A 24,258-nucleotide genomic window follows, 5' to 3' on the forward strand; every position below is an offset into this window, starting at 1 on the left:
AAGTTTCGCATGATTTACCCCTGCTCACTTCTCCAGCTCACCTTTAGGCTCTCCTCCCTTGCTTTCTTTGTTTTAGTCACAGTGGCCTTTCTGTTCTTGATTCTTCTCTCAGCTCTTTCCTGATTTGTTTGGGGTATTCGCACATGCCTTTTCTAGGCATGATCTTTCTGTCACCCTTCACCTGGCTAATTCCCACTCCCATAAACTGGCAGGTCTCATTCTAAATGTCACTTTCACAGAGAGGCTTTCTGGCAGCAGCCTCTTCTTCATAAACTTCCCACAATAAGTATTGATATATATATATAATTATATTTCATAACTATGTAATTTATATCTATATATATAAAATTATAAATGATATATTACATATATATAAAATTCTGTCTCTTTTAATAATAGTATAAGTCTCTTGAGGTCATGGATAACATCTATCATGTTACCATTCACTACAGTTTAGCAAGATGTCTGAACAGTCTAGGTGTCCTTCATTTAAGTAAACCATAATGCCCAGCCCAGTGTTAGAAAGAGAAGTGTTAATATATAGCCACTTATGGAAAATACCCTATTTCTGTTTAAATGTACAAAATTAGGGATTTTCAAGTTTAGTGTCATATAACTGAGTTCAGGAAGTATTCTCTATGGCATGAAACCAACGAAGGCAAGTCATATTTAATCCACATTTCAGAATATTTCTAGTTTTTTCCTGTCCTCTTGAGAATTGGGACAGGTTTGGGATCAGAGCAGGATGAAGCTAGCTACTTTTTTGTGGTTAAGGCCTTAACACTTTTCTTCCTCACCTGGGGACATGGATACTCACCAGCAGGCTGTGACACAAAGCATGGAAATGCTGCTGATTTGTCTCCAGCTCATCCCAGTCCAGCTGCCAACAGCTTGTGGGTCTAAGGATGAAGGGCAGTCCATATGTCAATGACTCGCAGATCCCACTGGAATTTAGAGCCCTGGCAAGAGACAATGCAGCAAAAATCTCCTCAGTGATATCTAGAACCCTGACACCAGATCAGCTTAAATTCAGTTTATGTCAGTTTACTGTGAAATCCTTTGGGTTAGAGACTGAATTATTCACCTTAGCATGGCTAGCACCTAGCAAGGTATCTGGCACATAGCAGATTCTCAAAATCTGTTAATGAATGAAGCATCACCATGAAGAGCCATCTAGACTCTGATGGATGTTTCTTCTCCTGAGCTCACTCCATTTTAAGTGACTTCTCTGAGGACACTTCCAGAATACCCCTGCTACAATAACCATGTAACATGACAGTATGCTAACCATCTGCATCCCAGTCCTGGCTATCCTGTGGCAAGGTGCTGAGAGAGATGCATTTAAGAAGAGGGTGAATTGGGTGCCTGGGTGGCTCGGTCGGTTAGGTGTCTGACTCTTGATTTTGGCTTGGTCATGAGCTCACGGTCATGAAATTGAGCCCTGCCCTCCACACTGGGCATGGAGCCTGTTTAAGATCCATTCTCTCCCTCTCCCTCTGTCTCCCCCACTACCCGCTTACTCTGCTCTCCGAAATAAAAAAAAAAAAAAAAACAGGAAAAATTTAAGAAAGTTCCCCAGTAGCATCCATAGTCAAGCTTACTCATATACTTGTGCACAGGTACTGTGATAGGAACTAGGAAGCAGTAAAAGTGATGGTCTTTGCCATCACTGCTAATTCTATCCAAGAACTGGTCCCTCTGGAAGCAGAATTCTAGTATTTAGAAAAATGGCAAGGCAGGAGTAGATCCTATCTATCCCCTTGTTCCTTGAAGGTCAGATCTCTGTCCTGATGCCCAAACACGGTAAGGTATTCAGTACACAGTTGTGGAATGCATTAACACTGCTGATCTTGTTTTTCTTTGTGTTCAGAGACTTTCTGGATTTCCAATCTTCATCCAGGTTTCAGAATGTCCTACTGAGGCACATTTTCCACCATATGCCCATTTGTCTCCACATATGGAGTAGCCTAATATTGCTCTTTCATTCCCATACCTGCAGTTTCTGCTTTGGAACTGACTCCCACTGCCTGGTACTTGGAGATGCCCTCTACCTCTGGACTTCCTAGCTGGAACCAGTAAGAACAAGCATTTGCACAGATTGGGGAAGTTCCCTTGTCCCATACTTGATCACCCGGAGCTTGTAACAAGAGGCTGATGACTGGGAGGCCATCTGGTAGAGTGTGCTGAAGTCTCCTTTGGGGTCATCCATTCTCAAGGAGCCATCAGCTGTGCCAGGGAGTAGGGACGGGCTGAGGAGTCGCTCTTGGAGATCACATTTCAGGCACACTACAATAAAAATGGCATTGGAGGAGGGATTGTTTGTCACAAGTTACCTCAGGCTATGTGAGTAAGAGACAACATCTGCTACCCATTCCACATCCACCAGGCAAGTAAGGCTTGGGAGGAGGCAGGGAATGGAAAGGGGAAAGTATGACTGGTCTGGAAAGACAGAGGAGGTCTGGACCTACAGTGTTGCTCAATACTATATCTAACTTGTTTTCTGGGTCTGATATGATTTTTACTTGTCTTATATCTGGGCTGGCTGAACAGTAGCCTCTTAGTGAGATATCTGGCTTGTGATCCAGTCTGAGAGGAATATGGGCCCTCTGTGGAGGAGGCAACTAACACTACAATATGCAGAGCCCTTTGCAATCACAGATGGAAATCTTGCCTCTGCTGCTTCCCTGTGGCTAAGCTTTGGCAAGACTATAGGTCAGATGAAGGAAGAGTAGGAAAGCAGAAGTCAGGGAGTCAGCTGACAGCTATTGTTTCTCTGTGGGCTCTTGTAGGGACATTCAGGGGAGGGGGAGGAATAAGTTCCTGAAATGGTTTATTTTTTAATTCCCCAAAGAAACCTGAATGTAGAATCTTCTAGAGCATCACTGTGGCAACAGACAACCATTCTGAGGGGGCTTCACCTAGGTATGAATTATTCATCAAGGTATTATGTTTTTCTGTATTAAGATTCTGCTCTGGGAGGTGGGTACATTCACATGCCACAGTGTGCAATGTTCTATTGCACTAGGCTTTTGAAGCCTTGATACTACAATTTTTTTTTCAATAAAAATGTATACCAGGTTTGAATACTGTTAACGAACATGAAGTAAAAACGAAAGCAGAAAAAATATAGAAGAATAAATATGATGGCAGAATAGATGTCAGATCCAGCTGGCCCAGCAACTAGACATAGACATTAACTTTGGGTGAGACAGTCTTAGCTGCCATGTCTCAGAGCCCAGGAAGTCAGTAGGAGTGACTCGGCCTAGGACTCAACTCTCCTTTCCTTGGTGCCTGACTTCTCCATTGTTAGATCTCTGGGCTTTAGGGCTGGAAAGCTGTGTTCATCTGGCTGAGATTCTCCATGCTGGTTGCAATAAGAATCACCTCTTTATTAAGGAAATTTTATCTTTTTATATTTTAAAAGATACTGATGTTTGGGCCCTACCGCACACTAGTGAAATTGGGATCTCTGGAGATGGAAGCCAGATCCTGGTGTTTTTTTAAAAGTCCCTTGTGTGATTCTTACTGTAGCCACGGCTGAGAACTACTGGAACTGAAGTCTCGACAGTGTGCCAAGGCTGCTAAAGCTGTCTTAGCAGGACTAGAATCTAAAATCAGGTGCGCCTCTCACCACCCTGAACCCAGATGCTAAGGTGGCAGACTCCAAACCCATGAAACAAGAAAAGACACTCATCTGAAGCTGACTGTGCTCTCTGTCAGGAGGCCTCTGAGGGAAGCACTGAAGAGCAGGCTGAAGGGCCCTGGGCAGTTACAGAAGCAGGTGGAGTGGGTAGAGAACCTTGTAAGGAGTCAGAGTGAACATCTGAGGAGCAGTCCTCAAAAGATTCTAGAGTAGGAAAGCTCAGGGTTCCCTATTGTTTTGTTTCCTTTTTTATAGTGAGCCGTATTTCCAGAAATACAGTGTAGTCATGCATCAGGTTTTTTTTTTTTTTAAACAATGGACAACTACAGTATGGTCCTTATTGTGTTGTATAAACTCTCAGATGGGTCACATGCACCCTGGAGGAGGGCTACTTTCCCCAGACCTCACTCCAATTGCGCCTGAGCATCTGGACTCCAGTGTAGGCCTCCCTAGTAGAAGAGCTGATGAGTCTGGATCTAAGTTCCACCATAAGCCCTGAAGACCTGCAAATTTCCAAAAAAATAACTGCAGATGGAGATAAACATTCTGGGCTGACCCTGGTGCCATGGAAAGAGGAAGGGGGGAAGGTAGAGAAGTCCTCTACTACTCCATGAGCAAGTGCTGTGTAACAGCTGAAAAAAGGCTGGTTGCAGGAGTTCCTGGCCTTTGAGAACCCCAGCCTTCCATATGAGAGAAGTGCTCAGCATGAGGCAGCATCTTTGTTTATAAATGCCCAGCATGAGGCAGGTTGTGTAGTAGGTAAGGGTCCCGGTTCTGGAGGCAGATAGACCTGGGTTTGATGAACATTTTCTGGGCTTACTATAATCAAATGTCCAAAATATGGATTTCTAATCTTAAGAATTAATGGGCTCTGGAGTTGCCTAGCTTCAGATTCTGCTATTAATTTTTCTGTGGAGTCCTAGGAAAATGTTTAATTTCTCTAAGTCTCAGTTTTCTCATCTGTAAAACAAGGAGATATGTTTAATTGATTCTAAGACACATTCCCCCCCCCCCCCCCGCCACACACACATACTAACATCTCTGCATATGTCTTACAATTGTCATTGGCCAGGCACACACTCCTAACAATTACCGCTTTAACTTCTCAGTAAGGATAAAACAATATTTCTTAGTGATAGAAAGCACCGAGTCATGTTTAATTGGTAGTCTTTTTCTTCCTTAGTGGTACATAAAGTAATGGTGTATCTCATAACTGATAGCATCTTAGATTCAATGACATATGGTAATAGTACCTGTTTCACGGTGGTGGGGGGAGATGAAATAGGATAATGCAGGAAAGGAGGTAACATACTGCATGGGGAAAAATAGATATGGAGTGGATTCCAGAAGATGGGTAGGGAAGAATCAGCACCATCAGCCTTGAACAAAAGGAATGGAAAGAAGGTCCAGGGAAGATTTACACACCAGTGAAAGGTTGAAATCAAGGTAAGTCATTAAAGGCATCCCAGGCTTTAGGTTGAAATAGGGGTATGGAGAAGGGTCAGAAGGTAAGGATCTGATGGCTATCTGCAGAAAGGACCACCATGTGTCCTCCCTCCCCTTTGGGGGTGGGAATCTGTACCCTATTTTTCTCACTGAACTCCCACCTCTACTAGCTGGGCTACTAGTTGTCCTCTGTGGGGCCTGCCTCTGTAGTTGCTTTAGTTTACCTCAATTTGGTATCTTCCTATCCAGAAGTCCTCATTTAATTTTGGTTCTTTACTTTCTCACAGGCCCTCTTGATATTGTTTAAATATCAGCATTCCTCAAGTTATTATGTCAACAATATCCACTACAATTCAAAATGAAAAACGAGTAAAACATATGATTCACTGTGCTCTTCTTTAGTTTAGGTGCTCCCCAATTATTGAGGTATCTAAGTCTTTGCTCCCAAACTAACTGGCCCTTGCAGTCTGGGCTTAATTAGGTTCAGTTCCTTACTGTGGTTACTTTTTAGAAATTCTTTTCTTACTCCTTGTGCTTATACTGCACAGCCTCCTCCAGTCCCTAAACCTCAACTACAGTGTATTCTGATGACTTACAAATCTAGAGTCTTAATCTGAGACTAGGATAATCATAGCCTATATAATGTGTCTTTTGAGGGTGTGTACTTGAATCATCTTTGGCTCTGGAAATGTTGCTGAAACACCGTGAAGGAAGAAGAAGATGGATATGTTCTTGGTCCGTTCCACTGTAATGTAGCCAGGCTTTAAAGAAAATCTCCATGCTGACAACATCATTGTCTATAGTCTGAAGGTCAATGTCAGTTCCCAGGATAGAACTCTCTGCAGAAGAAAGGAATTAGTTGGTAAAATTTTTAATTCTTTAATTGTACACCTTGAAAAATGTAAACATTTAAATGCATCTATCTTTTGACCTATCAATTCTATCCTTAGATAACTCGCTTAGAGGCATTCTTAGATAGTACACATGGACACATATGCAAAGATGTTCAGTACAGCATTATTGTAATAACAAATAATCAAAACCTCAAACAGGAAGCAATTCAAATATCCATCAATAGGAGAATGTTTAAATAAATTATAGCACACTCAACCTTTGGAGAATTACAAAGCTGTTAACAAACAAAATAAAAAACATACTGGCAGGGAAAGTTAAGAGACAGTAAATGAATAATGAATAAAGAAAATTGTAGGGAAGCCTGGGTGGCTCAGGGGTTGAGTGTCTGCCTTTGGCTCAGGGCCTGATCCTGGATTCCCGGGATTGAGTCCCGCATTGGGCTCCCTGCATGGAGCCTGCTTCTCCTCCCTCTGCCTGTGTCTCTACCTCTCTCTCTGTGTCTCTCATGAATAAATAAATAAAATATTTTTTTAAAAAAAGAAAGCTGTAGAACAGATGTATATTATGAACCATTTACATAAAAATAAAATATATAAAAATGAAACCCTTGGCCTAAGTACATATATATGTATGTAAATGCCTTTTACAAAGGTCTGGAAGGCTACCATCAAACTGTTAATGGTGGGCAGGAGTGGAAACAGGACAGACTTCTGAAATATGTTTCTTTTTTATTATTCATACTTCTTTTGTTTGAATTTTATTGTATTTAAAAAACACTCTGGAATACAAAAGTAGCCAAAAAATAATACAGCAATGCAAGTTAAATATTTTGTTAACAAGGGGGAGCTTTAGCTTCTTCAGCTCTTATTTATTTTTAAAGACTTTATTCATTTATTTGAGAGAGTGAGAGAGCACAAGCAAGGGGAACAGCAGAGGGAGAGGGAGAAGCTGAGCATGGAGCCCAATGCGGGCTTGATCCCAGGACCCCAAGACTGTGACCCAAGCCAAAGGCAAATGCTTAACCGACTGAGCCATCCAGGCGCTGCTTCTTCAGTTCTTGTTTCACAGTAAAAGTGTATTCAATTATTACTTCTGCTATAAAAAACAAATTTTTTAAAAAAGTAAAAGAAAAAAATGGTCCATCCCTGGGCTTTACCTTGGACACAGAGTCTACAAATTTGTCATTGGCATGCTATAACTCACAAGTGTGATTAGCAGCCAGGAAGACAGGAATAGTCTGTGATTTGTTTCCAAATCTGAGTGAATGGAACTGGGTATGTGGAGGGGATGAGGTTTTGCTGGTCTACTTCCTACTTTAGGCAACACTTGCTCAGGAACTGCGGTCTGGGTCTGCAGGTAAAGGTTATCAGTAAAAGCCAAATATAAGGTAGTAGAGGAAGCCCAGAGAGAGGAAATGAGCCAAGGGCTGGAAAGAAACCGAAGAGGAACCTGATTTTTTTTTTTTTTTTTTTTGCCTTACCATGAGGGACTCTCTGAAATACTTTTACAAAGAGCCTAAGAAAATTGATGAATTAACTTCTGTGTATGACTCATAGACCCCAGGGAGAAGGCTGGTTTATTTCTAGAACGACATTCCTGAGGACAAGGCAGCAGAGGTGGCAGTCTCTCCACAGGGAACAAAGGGCTTCAGTCCAGCGTGTTGGTACCCACACAGGAGAGGTGTGGTGAGACTCAGATGACTTCATGTCATATTTAATGACTTATTCTGTGGATGAAAAGAGGCTCTAAACGCATTTCTCTTTGGCCAGTATGATTAAAACTCTGACATCTTCCATGAACATACTGAGGATTCGTTAGCAAAGTATTTCATTCATTCCATCAAGCAGCAATTTTATTATGTACTATATAAAAAATGAAATATTGCAGAAGGTACAAAGATTATATGATATTCTTTTCCTTTAAGGAGTTTATAAAGCTACACTATTGACCCAATCATTCCTCCTCAAACTGTCATCTGCCACATTATGCTTTAAGTACTGATAAATATAAAGTCACTGCCCAAGAAATGTCTTCATGAGCAAAGAGAAAGTATCTTTTTAATAATGTGAATTTTGTTTTGTCACAGGCAAAAGAAGAAGTAATTTAATTTTTCTGAGACTGAGGCCTGGACTTCAGTTTGAGTAACAAGTAAGGAAAGAACTGAATCCAGAGAACTTCAGTGAGGCAAAATCATCCTTAAAGCATAAGAAGGCAGATACAGAATGAAAGAAATGGAATTGAGTGAAGGATCTCTGGAAGTGGAGAGGATAATATGGTTTAGAGTTCAAACAACAGACTTTTGCAGAAGAGAACTAAGTGTTTCTTTTCTTTTCCCCAGGGAAAGGGTAGATTAGAAACTCCTACCATGGCAGTATAAGGAGATCACAGCAAAGTGATCACCTACTAAAACCTTGGAAATAGAAAAATAGGACTTTCCTCAGATAGTTAAACTACAATATCAACACAGAGTGGTAAGGTCACTGAAAAACAGTTATCTTAAGAAAAGGGAATGGAAAAAAAAAAAAAAAAAAGAAAAGGGAATGGCTTACTGACCAGAGCAAGATTTGGCTATAGCCTATGGATGGGACTGGCTTTATACAAAAAATGAATGTGTCCATTAGCAGGGAAGTGGGTTGGCCAGAAATGGAGCACAGATAAGGGGAGCAACAGGAGAATGCGGAGGCTGCACTCATCCAAGTGTAGCTCAGAGGAGAGGGCATGCTGGCTTAATGGCATGTCCTGAAGGCAGGATGTGTTTGTCAAGTCTCTGCTGTTCTTGGTATTATGGTAGTTATGGTTCTCGTCTAAGACATTCCAGCTTATACTGTGGTCTTGAGCTTGGTAGGGTGAGTCTATCTCTGAGATGCTACTGAGAAAATAAACTTTCTGATCCTGCAAAGCTGAAGAACCATGCCTGAAACATGCCTTTATGAAGGAAAATGCCAGCCTTCCCTGTAGAAACCCCATCAATGTTCCTGAAATTTTTTCCAACTTCTTAATCTACAGTTTCTTGGGAGAGCCACAGAGCTTTTTCCTTTGCAAAAATTTTCGTGTAATTTCCATAGAAACTCAGTGCTTCAGATTTGAGTCCACAGTTTTGCAAGCTCAGAAGGAAGTCAGCAGCTTCTCAGGGACAGTCACATTGTCCAAACTGAAGACTAAAGTGGAAACCAGAACACACTAGAGAGAGAACTTTTTAATTCATTTTTCTCTGTCACTGGTTCAGGCATTCCTTTCCTTATGCTTGGATCATGCTGTCCTATCAACTCCATTCCTCCTCTAGTACTTTTTTTTTTTAAGATTTTATTTATTTATTCATGAAAGACACACAGAGAGAGGCAGAGACACAGGCAGAGGGAGAAGCAGGCTCCTTGTGGGGAGCCTGATATGGGACTTGATCCCAGGAACTCAGGATCATGACCTGAACCAAAGGCAGATGCTCAACCACTGAGCCACCCAGCTGCCCCCTTCTAGTACTTCTTAGGTACTATTACCAGTTAATTTTTTTAAAACATGGTTTCATCAGTTCCTTTACTAAAGAGCACATACTGCCTTCCTTGGTCATTTTCTTTATTCCCCTCACTCATCCTGTTCAGTTGGTTCTAGTCATTATTCCTTAAACACCCCACTCTTCCCTTCTGTAATGGCTCATACGGTTCTTCCACAACCCTGCCTGTTGAGATCCTATATGCCCATTCAAATCCCCTAGCTCAGTAGCTAGCTTAGAGTTGAAGCTTAGCAAATGCCTGTTGAGTTCAACAATTGCTCCCCCTCCTCAGCTCTCATTACTTTTTCCTGTAACTCTTCTGCTTCAACTAAATTAGTCTCCTTGCCACATGACTTCCTTCCTTCCTTCCTTAGTGCTTTTATTACTCTGTCAATCCATGGCTTACTCCTCCCCCCAAACTCAACTCCAAACTGACTCTGTCCCGGAAGTTATGCTTAATTATATCCTCCATTATTTGGGTTTAATCAGCACCTCTTGGGTATCTGTGGGCTTCATATGGGCAATACTAACTACACTTGCTAATCTGTTTCTTCAGAAGGATTTTCTTCTCTTTCCGTGAGTTTATGAAAAGCAGTGATATGTAATAGAGCAGGGTTTGAATCACAACTTGAAAGTTACTGGTTATGTGACTCTGGACAGAGTGGGGATAGTACAACCTATTTCATAGTTGTAGTGAGGCATAAGAAGTGAGATGATTATTTATGAATGGCATGTGTAGGTCCAACAAATGGCATTTTCTTCCTTTTCTCTCATCAACAAAATGATTTACTCTTATAGGATAAGAATGTGCTTTCCTTTTCTTAACATTTCCTCCTCATCACTTCTCTTGGCAACTGCTTTCTCCCTACCACAAACATATGTAAGAACACTAAGGTATAGAACTGAGTTCCTCACAAATATAACAAAATATGCCAAACTTGGGGAATGGGGAAGATATTTGTCACTTCTCAGATGTTGAAGAGCAGCTCCTACCTTGACTGGCAAGCAGGGCACTGGGCACAGAATAAGATAGGTGCCACTGACCATATGAAATAGGAAGGTTACCGGAGTGAGTGTGGCTCTTAGTGTTTGGGTGGTGAGGGCAAGGAAGGACTGGTTCTCTGCAGCCAAGCTAAAGCCGGCATTTGCATTCAGTGTTTAGACTTGCCCTGCCCTCCTGTGGCCACAAGTAGAGACATGTTTTACTGAGCTCTTCTGGATGAGCCACAGTAATAGGAAAAACTAAGAGAGCCAAAAGATTGAAAACAAAGTAATGCCTAAAGCAGTCCTTCTCAGAATTCAACCCTAAAACAAGGTTACAAAATGGAAATGTGTTTAATATAGGAGAATGTAACACTAAGACATAGACTATCTAAACTAGAGATCTAGGAAAATGATGCTCTAGCTCAGTCCTGTAGATCCTCCCCAGTCCTACAAAGGCCCTGACCTATAGGCCAGGCCTGTTCCTTTCCAAATGGCCCTCATATGGCCTGTCCTCGAGCAAGATGGGCTCTAGGGGTCCTGGTAACCTCTTGAAATTGTATACAATTCCATCTGTACGTGTATTTTCTAATAGAGTAGAGGAGGGGGGACTGGCCCTTAGCTTTTATCAGAATCTCTAGAATGCTGTGATTCCAAAAAGGCCAAGAGCCACTGCAAAAACTATGGAATCACAGTTATAATTAGCCCAGGGAGGCTAATTATCTTAGTCTCCCTGGGCCAGTTTGCAATCAGTGTTGTCCAGCTTCTGAATACAGGAGTACAGGATGTTAATAACTAGGATAAGTAATCAGAGTGGACAAAGTTTGCTCAGGAACAACTGTGCAGAGTCATCTAACTACTGTCTTCAAATCAGTGATGACTTGAGGATAATCCCCAATAGCTCACAATGTTGGGGGCAGCCTGCAGCCTGGCTTGTCCTTCTGAGCTCATGTGCCTCACTAAGGCTTGGACCCTAGGAAAAAGGAGAAGAGCCTTGAAAGGAGGTAGCAGGGCAGTGATGATTATGGTGGTGCAGACTCTCTTAGAGAAGTGAGTGCAAGACTGACCAAGTCGTGACCATCTTCCTAGGGTTCTAATCTTCAAGAGAGGCAAAACATCACTAGAACTCTAATGAGAATAGAGAGAATTTATTTCCCAGAACTCTTCTCAGGAAGAGTAGTGATGTCATTCATTCATTCATTCATTCATTCATCCTTTCATTCATTTTATTTGTCATTCAAATAATTATTTATTTAGTGCCTTCTATGACCCAGGCACTGATTTTGTCAACAATGAATAAGACAAATTCTCTGCTTTGTGGCTTACATTCTAGTGTGAGAACAAACAATAAACACACAATATACAAACAATCAAAACAGAAAAAAATTACATATGACTATTAAGAAAAATAAAGCATGATAAGGGTATGGTGTGTGTGTATGTGAGACAGAGAGAGAGAGGAAGAGAGAATTTTTAGTTTAGGGGTCAGGTAAGTATTCTCTAAGAAGGTGATAATTGAAATAAGTGAAGGAGTGGGATGCCTGGGTAGCTCAGGATTTGGGTATCTGTCTGTCTTTGGCTCAGGGGGTGACCTTGGAGACCAGGACTGAGTTCCACATTGGGCTCCTTGCATGGAGCCTGCTTCTCCCCCCCCCCTCATGAATAAACAAATAAAATCTTAAAAAAATTTTTAAAAAAGAAATAAGTGAAGGAGCAAATCATGAAAGTGGAGTGGGTCTTGCTATCCCTGCTACTAGAGGAATAATAAGAAGGGTAAAAAAGAATAGGAGAGAAAGTAAGGACTGGCTGACAGGGTGAAGGATGAGAACCCCAAAGGAGCATGCTCAGGTAACAACAGGTAGTGACTACAGCTGCTTCTAAGAAGGATGGGTTTCATTATTGCAAGGCATAGGTTTTGCTTAGGAAGTGAGAAAGGCTGGGGCAGAACAGTGCTAGCATTCCTTTCTCTTTGCAGCTTTTGGATCCTAAACAATTGTTAAATGAATATTTTAAAAATATTTATTTTAAGGTACAAAATTATTAGCTTGCATGGAATGCCCACATGTCTCTACTCAGCCATCCCCCACATGTTTTCCGTTCTGTGGTGGTAGTGAGTGGTGGTAGAAGAAGACGAAAGGATGGAGAAGTATGGAGAAGACATGCCTCTTTCCCACCCCTAGCTGGCTACCGGAGAGTTCTATGGTAGATGGTCAAGCTGATAGAGCTTGAGGTGGGCTAAAAAAAAGGCTCAACTGTTAACTAAAGAATAAAATCACTGTAAAATGATTTATAATGAAGGCTTTACATTGTTAGTGACAAACTCACGAACTATGCTCCCTCCCCCAGTTCTGACACAGATACCACCCTAATTTCAAAGTAAGCAGATGAATTAAAAGAAAATGTTTGCAAAGCAATTACTTTGGGAGATTTTAGAATCTCTTTTTCTTAAGCCTATGTATTTCTAAAGGAGCAGAAGTCTGTGATTACTGGTAGAGACTGCTCCATGGGCAGAAGCTGCAATGCATCCCTACACTTCTGGAGCCATGGGAACAACCCTGAGTGACAAGGAGCTGACAGTATTCCCTGCTAGCCAATCCTGTTTTTTTTTTTTTTTTTTTAAAGATTTTATTTATTATTTATTCATAGAGACACACATACAGAGAGAGAGAGAGAGAGAGAGAGAGACAGCCAAAGGGAGAAGTAGGCTCCATGTAGGAAGCCCGATGTGGGACTCGATCCTGGGTCTCCAGGATCAGGCCCTGGGTTGAAGGTGGTGCTAAACCACTGAGCCACCCAGGCTGCCCCCCAATCCTGTTTTGAGTTGCATAACTTGTCCTGCTTTGCCCAGCCCTATCTGAGAAGGGATCCCAGAGATGCAGGAAAGGAGAGTCTTGGTTAGTGAAGGGTGTGTGTATGCCTAAGGGCACCAGATGTAGCACCTTATCCAGCTCTGTACACCCAGCACTAGCACAGTGTCTGGCATACAACAGGAGCTCAGTAAATGCTGCACTGCACCGAATAAACGAATTCTGGCCAGCCTGCTGCTCACTTTGTGAATTAGACTAATCTCTTCATCACTCTAAGTTCAATTTCCCCATCTATAAAGTGGGAATGGTAGTAATACCTAGGCATAGGGCTCATTTGAATATAAAATTGATGACACCTGAAAGCACTCTGTAGCCTTTAAAGCATCATGCAACTATAAGGGATGAAAGATTAGAAAGCTGCCTCTACATGTAAACGTTTTAGTTATGAAAATTCAGTGCCATTTCTTTTTATTTTTCGTGTGTGTGTGTGTGTGACATTTTTTTCTTCAGGAAAGTATAGGACCCAACTTGTAAGAAAACATATTTTATCTATGGCCTTAATAGCTCTATTTTAATTTTACTGGAAAAAAATGCAACTCACATGCAAAAGAGGTTGGTCGCTACTAATTGAGATATACCAAAGTCTAAAGCATAGTTTGACTTGGAAAACACTAGACTTAGAAGTTTTTAAAGAGTCCTCTTCTGCACAAACATATTTACATATTCTATAAACAAAAAAGCATGTAATGTAAATTGCAATGCAAATCTGAAAAGCTGACTGGGATAGAGTGTTTTCATAGGCACTGCAAGTAGGAGGAAACAAGAAAGAGTATCTGGGGAGCTAGGTAAAAGAAAGAAAAATTTTATTTTTATTTTTAAAAATATTTTATTTTTATTTATTTATTCATGAAAGAGAGAGAGACAAAGAGAGGCAGATACAGGCAGAGGGAGAAGCAGGCCCCAAGCAGGGAACCCGATGCAGGACTCAATCTTGGGTCTCCGGGATCACGCCCCAGGCCAAAGGCAGTGCTAAACCGCTGAACCACCCAGGCTTCCCAAAAGAAAAGTATTAAAATGACATGGAAACCCAGGGAAAAAAACCCCAAGAAAGTCCTAAAATATGTCTAGACAGACCATATGACATCTTTGTGATCCTGTATATGTGTATGCATTTTTGTATTGTTGGAGGTATACCTTCAAGGTATTGGATTTCTAGAAGTGGGAGTGGTGAGAAAATACATAAGCCCCCAAATTGAATAATTAAAAAGTTAGTAGAAGCTATGAATCAACATTTTTCTAAAGAAGACATACAGATGGTCAATAGACACATGAAAAGATTCTCAACATCAGTGATCATCAGGAAAATGCAAATCAAAACTACAATGAGAGATCACCTCACACCTGTCAGAATGGCTAAAATCAACAACATGGGAAACAACAGGTATTGGCAAGAATGTGGGGAAAGGGAATCCTTGTGCACTGTTGGCAGGAACGCAAACTGGTGCAGCCATTCTGGAAAACAGTATGGAGGTTCCTTAAAAAGCCAAAAAGAACTGCTTTATGATTCAGCAACTGCACTACTAAATATTACCAAAAAATACAAAAATACTAATTCAAAGGGATACACTCACCCCAATATTTATAGCAGCAATGTCCACAATAGCCAAACTATGGAAATAGCCCAAGTGTCCAACTGATGAATGGATAAAGAAGATTATGTATATATAATGGAATATCACTCAGCCATAAAAAAGAATGAAACCTTGCCATTTGCCATTGGATGGAGCTAGAGAGTATTATGCTAAGTGAAATAAATCAGAGAAAGACAAATGCCATATGATTTCACTCACATGAGGAATTTTTTTTTTTTCACATGAGGAATTTAAGAAACAAAATAAATGAGCATGGGGCAAAAAAAGAGAGAGAGGAGGGCAAACCAAGAAACAGACTCTTAACTATAGAGAACAAACTGATAGTTACAGAGGGGAAGTGAGGAGGGATGAGTTAAATAGGTGATGGGTATTGAGGAGGGCACTTGTGATGAGCACCAGGTGTTGTATGGAAGTGATGAATCATTAAATTGTACACCTGAAACTAATATTCCACTGTCCTGGAATTTAAATAAAAACTTAAAAAAAAAAAAACTAAAATAGAAAAATAAATGTTCAATAAGTAAATCAACAAAAACAAAACAAAAAATAAATGTACACGTTATTTTGTTAAATATTGCCAAATATCCCTCCAAAAGCGTTGTGTCACTGTGCATTCTACCAGCAATGGATGGATGAGTAGCCTCACCAACAGATTGTGTTCTCATACTTTTTAACTTTTGCAAATCTAATAGGTGAGAAATAGTATGTTGGTGTGGTCTTAATTTTCATTTTTCTAATTATGAGTGAGGTTGAGCCTATTTTCATATGTTTAAAGGCCATTAAAAATATCTTTTGAATTATCCATTCATGTCTTTTGTCCATTTTTTCTGTAGGGTTTTTGGTCTTTCTCCCCTTTTAATTTTTATTATTATTTATTTATTTAAGAGATTTTATTTATTTATTTGAGATATCTTGAGAAAGCAAGAGAGGGAGAGAGAGAGAGAGAGTGAGCACGAGGTGGGGGTGTGAGGGCAAGGGGCAGAAGGAGAGGAAGAAGGCGGCTCTCCACTGAGCAGGGAGCCTGATGCAGGGCTCAATCCCAGGACGCTGGGATCATGACCTGAGCCGAAGGCAGACCTTTAACTGACTGAGCCATCCAGGTGTCCTTCCCTGAAGTTTTTAAGTGTCCTTTTTATATTAGAGATATTAGCCCTTCCTCTCCACATCCCCACTGCCCCTAAGATATAAATTGCAAATACTTTCTCATAGTTTTTTAGTTGTCTTTTGATTTTATTTATGGTGTCTTTTGTCATGCCATATTTTTATTTTGCTATATTTTTATTTTATGTAGTTAAATAAATTACTGCATGTGGATTTTGAATCACAGGTAGAGAACTTTCCCTATCCTAAGACTATAAAGAAATTCACCAACATTTTCTTTTACTACTCTTTAAAATATTATTCTTTACATTTAGGTCCCTGGTCCACTTGGAATACTTTCTAGATGGTAACCAGTTGCCCCAGCACCACTTTTGGAACAAGTCCATCTTTGCCTTTGTAATTTGAGAGGCTACCTTTATCCTAAATTTATATCTGTACTTGTGTCTATTTCTGTCCCAAATCAGTCCCTGTATTGTGCTAACTAGTGTTCCAGTGGTTAGGTATATCATGGGGTTGATTTCAGATGGGAAAGTACCCAGATTATCCAAGGTTGGTGGGAGTAACACAGATCATTTGCCAAGTAAAGCAGGGATATGTGTATCTGTAAGTGTTAGGGGATGAAAAGGAGAAAGGAGGAAGAAAGAAGAGTTGGGATTTAATCAAAGAATTTTAAGTCATAGTCTCGTAAAGACAGAAATGATAAGGCACTTGAGCTTACTGAAGTGAATATAATATAGAAAAGGAAGTAAAAAGAAAGAATCAAACTGATCAACAGTGAAGGGGGACTTCCAGTCTGGTTGGGTTTTAATTTTCTTATAAATAATATCTATAAACTTGAGATAATATATGTAAAAAAAATAAAACAGCTACTTCAGGGCTGTGGAGACTGAACAAAGGTAGATTTCAGAGAGGAACTGAAACATGGGAGTAAGTGATCAGTAAAGAATGAGTTCCCCTGATGGTGGCCTCAGTTGTAACAGTGTGAACTTGATTCAATAGAAAGGCTTTCATCTTTCACTGGCCTTACCAGGGGAAGGAGCCAGGGGCAAAGACAGCCTCCAGAAAGTGAGGAAGAAATTCAAGAAAGGAGGGAGACTGAGAAACCTAAATTATATGTTTAAAACTCAATGCAGGCACCTTGCTGACCCTTGCACTAGTCATGTATGAGACAAATTGAAAGTAGCTCATAGTTTAGGCTTAAAGAATGCAACTGAGATCTGAGTCCCTGACTACTGCAGGCCATGACATGTTGCAGTTTGCATCTAAAAAGTTAGCTGTCTACCAAAACACTTTTCAGGGTAATAGAGTAGAATCCAGAGTCCCTATAACAACATTCACAAAATACAATCCAAGTGTTTTTGGCATACAGTCAGAAAATGTGATCCAGTCTCAAAAGAAAATACAATCAACAGATGCAAACACCCAAGATGGTAAAGGCATCAGACTTACCAGACAAAGATTTTAAAGCAGCATAATTATATAATTATATACATAAACTATAATTATGCTCAATGAGGAGTAGAAAATAGGTTCATAATGAATGAAAAGAAATATCAGGGAAATAGAAAATATTAAAAAAGAATAATGTGGAAATTTTAGAACTGAGAAATACAGTATCTGAACAAGAAAATTCACTGCATGGGCTTAATAGAATGGAGATGAGAGATGAGAGGCAATGAACTTAAAAATAGGTCAATGGGGATAATTTAATCTACAAAAGAGAAAGAAAAAAGTTTGAACAAAATAAAACCAACCACAGAAACTTAGAAAACTGTAAAACAATTTTAAAAGGTTTAACATGCAGGATAATTTGGAGTCCCAGAAAAAGAGACAGAAGGGAATGAGATGGAAAAATTATTGGAGGAGATGATGGCAGGAAATTTCCCAAATTGAAGCAAGTATATAAATTTATAGATTGTGATATTGTGGCTTATAAGAAGAAATAAATATTTGGTCTTTGTCCTGTTTCTGGCAGAGCTCATAAAACCTTTGGAATTTCCTAAGTGATAAGAGCAATAAAGGTTATCTTTTGTCATGTTAATGAGGCAACTTTTGGAAAGTACCTAAGGATAGAGTCAGTTGCCAGAGGAGTCAATCAACCTTCAGTTTACACTGTGGCCTCTGGGGAGGAGAAAGGAACCACCCAGAAGTTGAATCAATTGCCAATGGCAATTGGACAGCCACATGCAGAAATGAAACTGGACCATTTCCTCACACCACACAAAAAATACTCAAAATGGATGAAAGACCTAAACGTGAGACGGGAGGAATCTATCAAAATCCTAGAGAACACAGGCAGCAACCTCTACCTTGGCCCCAGCAACTTCTTGCTAAACACATCTCCAAAAGCAAGGGAAACAGGCAAAAATGAACTATTAGGACTTCATCAAGTAAAAAGCTTTTGCACAGCAAAGGAAACAGTCAACAAAAGCAAAAGACAACCAGCAGAATGGGAGAAGATATTTGCAAATGTCTTGTCAGATAAAGGGCTAGTTTCCAAAATCTATAAAGAACTTACCAACTCAACACTCAAAGAACAAATAATCCAAACAAGAATGGGCAGAAGACATGAACAGACATTTCTCTAAAGAAGACATACAAATGGCCAACAGACACATGAAAAAATGCCCCTGATATCAGTTGGCATCAGGGATGTGGAGAAAGGGGAACCCTCTTACATTGTTGGTGGAAATGTAACCTGGTGTAGCCACTCTGGAAAACTGTGGAGATTCCTAAAAAATATTGAAAATGACGTTACTCTATGACCCAGCAATTGCACTACTGGGTATTTACCCCAAAGATACAAATGTAGTGATCTGAAGGGGCATCTGTACCCCAATGTTTATAGAAGCAATGTCCACAATAGCCAAACTATGGAAAGAGACCAGATGTACATCGATAAATGAATGGAGAGAGAAGATGTGGTACAATGGAATACTACTTAGCCATCAAAAAAAATAAATCTTGCCATTTGCAATAATGTGGATGGAACTAGAGGATATTATGATAAGTGAAATAAATCAATTAGAGAAAGACAATTATCATACGATCTTACTCATATGTGTAATTTAAGAAACAAAACAGATGAACATAGGGGAAGGGAAGGAAAAATAAAACAAGATGAAATCAGAGAGGGAGACAAACCATAAGAGACTCTTAATCATGGGAAACAAACTGAGGGTCACTAGAGGGGAGGAGTTGGGAGATGGGGTAACTGGGTGATGGACATTAAGGAAGGCACGTGATGTAATGAGCACTGCGTTACTATATACGACTGATGAATCACTGACCTCCACCCCTGAAACCAATAATACATATGTTAATTGAATTTAAATAAAATAAAATAGTTAATGGCCAATGATTTAATAAATTGAGCCTATGTAATGAATTCCCCATAAAACCCCTAAAAAGATGTGGTTCAGAGAGCTTCTGAGTTGATGAACACATAAAGATTTGGGGAGATTGGCATGCTGGGAGAGGGCATGAAAGCTCTGATCCTCTGTTCACACACTGTGTCCTATTCATTTCTTTTATTGGGCTGTTCCTGAATTCTATCCTTCTATAATAAAATGGTAACCTAGTAAATAAAATGTTTCTCTGAGTTCTGTAAGCCTAACAAATTTATCAAATCCAAGGAGATGGTCATTGGAACTTCTGATCTATAGCTGATCAGTCAGAAGCATATTTGACATAGGGACTTGTGATTGGTATCTGGTGTGTTCTTGGGTGCATGTGAACATGTGTGAGATTTTTCTGTGGGACTGAGCCCTTAATTTGTGGATCTGATGCTATCTCTGGATAGTGCCAGAATTGAGTTAAGTTTTAGGACATCCAGCTGGTGTAGGAGAATTGCTTGTTGTGGGAAAATGCCCCACACATTGAAATTGGGTACAGAATGGTTATAAATCCAAGAAGCTCAGTGAAACCTAAGTAAGAAATCTGTGCCTAGTCACATCATTGTAAAGCTGCTGAAAAACAAACATAAAAGCAAAATTCATAAAAGTTGCCAAATGACCCTTTACATATAGGAGAAAATGATTCAAGAACTGTGATTTTTAACCAGAAACCATGGAAGTGCAAAAGATAGTGGAAAAACATTTTTACCATGCTGAAAGAAAAGAAAATTCTGTCAACCTAAAATTTTATATATAAGAAACACACTCTTCAAGAATGAAGGTGAAATATGCATTTTCAGATAAATAACAATTAAGAGAATTTGTCACCATCAGAACTAGCTACAAGAAATACAAAAATTCTTTGAGCTGAAGGACATAATATCCAAAGGAAACTTGGATCTTCAGGAATGAATGAAGAGCACTGGAAATGAAAAGACTATTTTTCTCTTAGTTTCTTTAAAATACACTTAATTGTTTAAAGCAAAATTTATAATATTGTCATGTGTAATTTATACTGTAGATGTAATACACATGGAAACTCAACATAAAAGACAGTGTGTGTGTGTGTGTGTGTGTGTGTGTGTGTATGAAGGGGATAAATGGACCTACATGGCTGCAAAGTTTCTATATTTTACATGAAATGGTACTATATTCTAATCAGGTTGCAGAAAAGTTTAAAAATATCTTTTAATCTCTACAAGGTTTCTATATTTTATGTAAAATATTATAATCTTGTTTTATTTTAATTTTTAAAAAAGATTTTATTTATTTATTTGAGAGAGAGAGCATGGGCATGAGAGAGAGAGATCACAAGCAGGGAGGAGGGTAGAGGGAGAAGCTGATTCCTAGCTAGGCAGGGAGCCCAATGCAGGACTCGATCCCAGGGCCCTGGGATCATGACCCGAGCCAAAGGCACATGTTTAACTTACTGAACCACCCAGGTGCCCTTATTTTATTTTTTTAAGTGACCTCTACATCCAACATAGGGCTCAAACTCACAATCCTAAGATCAAGAGTCTTATGTTCCACTGATTAAGCCAGCTAGGTGCCTTAAAATTTTGTAATCTTGAGGCTTCTGTGTTTTACATGAAGTGGTACTATACTGACTCTGAGTAGACTGTGAAAAATTAAGGACCTGTAACAATCTCTAGAGAAGCCACTAGAAAGTAATGCAAGGAAATATAGCTAAATGACAAAATATAAATTAAAACAGAATGCTAAAAATATTCAATAATCTAAAAACATGGGAAAGCAGGGAAAAGGTAAACAAAAACCAGAGAAGACAAAAAATAAAATGGTATACCTAAATCCAACCATATCAATACTTATGGTAAATGTTAATGGACTATATACTCCAAATAAAAGGCAGAGATTAGCAGAATGGATAAAAAGCAAGACCCAATTACATGCTGTCATAAGAGATACACTTTAGTATAAAGACACAAATAGTTTGAAACAAACGGATGAAAAAAGATGAACCATAAACACAGTAAGAAGAAAAATAAAAACGTCATACAAAAATTTGTTTATGGATATTTGCAGCAGTTTTCATCACAACAGTCAAAAACTGGAAACAATGGAAACATCCATTAACAGGAGAATGGTTAAACAAAATGTGGCATATTCATACAATATATTACCAATCAGCAATAATAAGAAACTACAGGTGTAAACAACATGGTTTAATCTCAAAATCTAAAAGAAGCAAGTCAGACACAAAAGAAGTATGTACTGTATGATTCCATTTATATAAAATGTAAATTAATCAAAAGGCACATCAGTGGCATATGCTAGGGAATGAGGGGGGGAAGGAGTGTAAAGGGGCAAAGGAAATCTTTTAGAGATGAATAGAAATGTTCTGTATTTTGATTGTGGTGGTGATTTGTGGGCATATACAACTGTCAAAACTCATTGAATTTATACTTTGAATGGGTGAAATGTATAGCATGTAAATTATTCCTTTGTAATGTTGGTGAGGAAATTTTTTAAAATCTCAATTTTCAAATAACTTTAGATTTTCTGTTGAGAGCTTAAAAAATTTCTTTAATTCAGTTTAGAATAAGGAAGAACAAACATTTTCTGAGACCATGGCTTCTATTAATGAAATAAGCAGATGTCTCTCTGTGTTGAAACTCTTTAGGTAATAAATACAATAGTGGTTCTAATTCAGTCTTAACACCACAGGGAAATGACTTTAATGTGGTTATCAAAGATAAACTCAACGAACAGCTGTGTTTTCTGGTCTATTTTCCAAGACACTGTAAAGAGAAAACAATCAATATGTGGAATTTGACAAGTGCAGTAAAGCATGAAGCATTAGACAGGTTTTTTGTTTTTGTTTTTACTTTTTTCCTGGACTCCTTTAGGAAGCAATGAATCTGTACCTTCTATGTTTGGGTTGTTAACATTTGGTGTTTCCTGAGAACACATATAGATAAAATACCTTTCCAAAAGAGCTGACATTGATCCCTAGAAAGTCTAGAGGAAATACTAAGCAGATGGTTTGTGAGCACTTAGAAAGGGAACCTGATATCCTTGTGTACAAGGTTGAGAAGTGCAGGCTGGCTGACAGCATCATTAGGTTGATTTGTAATTGGCTGAAAGACTTATATACTCAAGGAGTGCACTGCTGTCAATCTGGACAGATGCCCTCTGGATGCCAAAGTGCATTGATCATACCAGCTATTTTAATTTTGGCATATTTATTACTTAGCCATTCTTTAGACAGCTATTATAAAAGTTTTATTATATGCAAACACATGTAAACATATATGTAAGCTACAAGCATAACAGCAAAAGAAACACTTATGAATCTTTTATTCAACTTAAGATGTAGAACATTAACAATACTACTAAGATATTTGTATGCTTTTTCCTAATCTCCAGGGAAACCCTGCCACATTGAATTTTTTTTATCATTCCTTTCCTTTTAAAAGTAGTTTTATTATTTTATTTTTTAAAGATTTTATTCATTTATTCATGAGAGACACACAGAGAGAGGCAGAGACATGGGGAGAGGGAGAAGCAGGTTAACAGCAGGAGTCTGATACGGAACTTCATCCCAGGACCCCAGGACCATGACCCAAGCCAAGGGCAGACGTTCAACCACCACGCCACCCAGGTGCCCCATAAAAGTAGTTTTATTGGGATCCCTGGGTGGCGCAGCGGTTTGGCGCCTGCCTTTGGCCCAGGGCGTGATCTTGGAGACCCAAGATCGAATCCCACATCGGGCTCCCAGTGCATGGAGCCTGCTTCTCCCTCTGCCTATGTCTCTGCCTCTCTCTCTCTGTGACTATCATAAATAAATAAAAATTAAAAAAAAAATTAGAAATTCTATTTATAAAAAAAAAAGTAGTTTTATTATTTTAAACAAATGTCTTATTAATTTTGATTGAACTTTATAAAGAGGTATATTTTATATCTTTGGTTATCTGCTTTTTTCTCAATATTGAGAAGATTCATCCACATTGTATGTAGCTGTGGTTCATTCATTTTCACAGTTGTATGACATTCCACTTTGTGAATATAACTTATTTATTCATGCTTCATTTAATGGACATTTAAGTGGTTTCTAATTTTTTGGCTTTTTGAATAATGTCAATATTCACATTCAAAATGTGTTTCTAGGTACATATTTGTAGAAGTTTTTCCAGGGATATTCTCCTAGGAATGGAATTGCTGGATTATAGGATATTGTGAATGTTACTTTACAACAAAATGACAAGTTGTGTATCAGTTTACATGCTATCAGTGTATAAGAGTTTCTAATGCTCTGCTATTATCAACACTACAGTGAGACGTCTTAATTTTTTGCTAACTAGTGGGCATAAAATGGTATACCATTATTTCAATTTGTATTTCCCTGCTTACTAATGAGGGTGATAAATTTTCTTATATTAATTTGTCCCTAAATTTCCTCTTCTGTGAAATAACCATTCAGATCTTTTGCTCGTTTCAAAATTGGATTTTTTAAAGAATTTGTTTATTCTGGATACCAGCTCTTTATTGGTCATTTGAATTAGATATATAATTATGATTGGTCTTATCACTTTCCTATGGTGTCTTCTGAGACTCTGGAGGGGAGTATTCATTTGTTTTTTCCTTCCTTCCTTCCTTCCTTCCTTCCTTCCTTCCTTCCTTCCTTCCTTCCTTCCTTCCTTCCTTCCTTCCCTCCCTCCCTCCCTCCCTCCCTCCTTCCACTTCTGGAAGAGTTTGTATAAGATTGGACTGATTTCTTCCTTGGAAGCTTGATAGAACTCAGCTGAAAAGCCACCTAAGATTGGTACATTATGGGAAACATTTAGATTTTTTATTTGAGTCAAATTTGATATCTTTTAAGGAATGTGTCCATTTTTTCTAAATGTTTGAATTCATAGTTCTGTCTGCAGTT

The 24,258-nt window shown here is 39.0% G+C and overlaps 1 protein-coding gene across 10 annotated transcripts in view; it reads right to left on the bottom strand.

Annotated features, from left to right (window-relative positions):
- Positions 1–24,258, bottom strand: part of M1AP (meiosis 1 associated protein) — a 79,266-nt gene that overhangs the window by 18,646 nt on the left and 36,362 nt on the right. For 9 of the 10 annotated variants that reach the window (XR_013349094.1, XR_013349092.1, XR_013349093.1 and 6 more), the window contains exons 5-7: positions 5,755–5,928; positions 2,124–2,286; positions 818–959 (exon numbers count right to left, since the gene is read on the bottom strand). Coding sequence is in view for 6 of the 10 variants with exons in the window: in XM_077843009.1 (XP_077699135.1) it covers positions 818–959; positions 2,124–2,286; positions 5,755–5,928 (479 nt within the window). In the remaining 4 variants the exon portion in view is untranslated. Of the gene's footprint in view, positions 1–793; positions 960–2,123; positions 2,287–5,754; positions 5,929–24,258 lie in introns of those variants that run through there. The other variant, XM_077843010.1, reaches the window with a different exon arrangement.

This window comes from Canis aureus, chromosome 12, assembly GCF_053574225.1.
Source record: "Canis aureus isolate CA01 chromosome 12, VMU_Caureus_v.1.0, whole genome shotgun sequence".
NCBI classification, from domain to species: domain Eukaryota; kingdom Metazoa; phylum Chordata; class Mammalia; order Carnivora; family Canidae; genus Canis; species Canis aureus.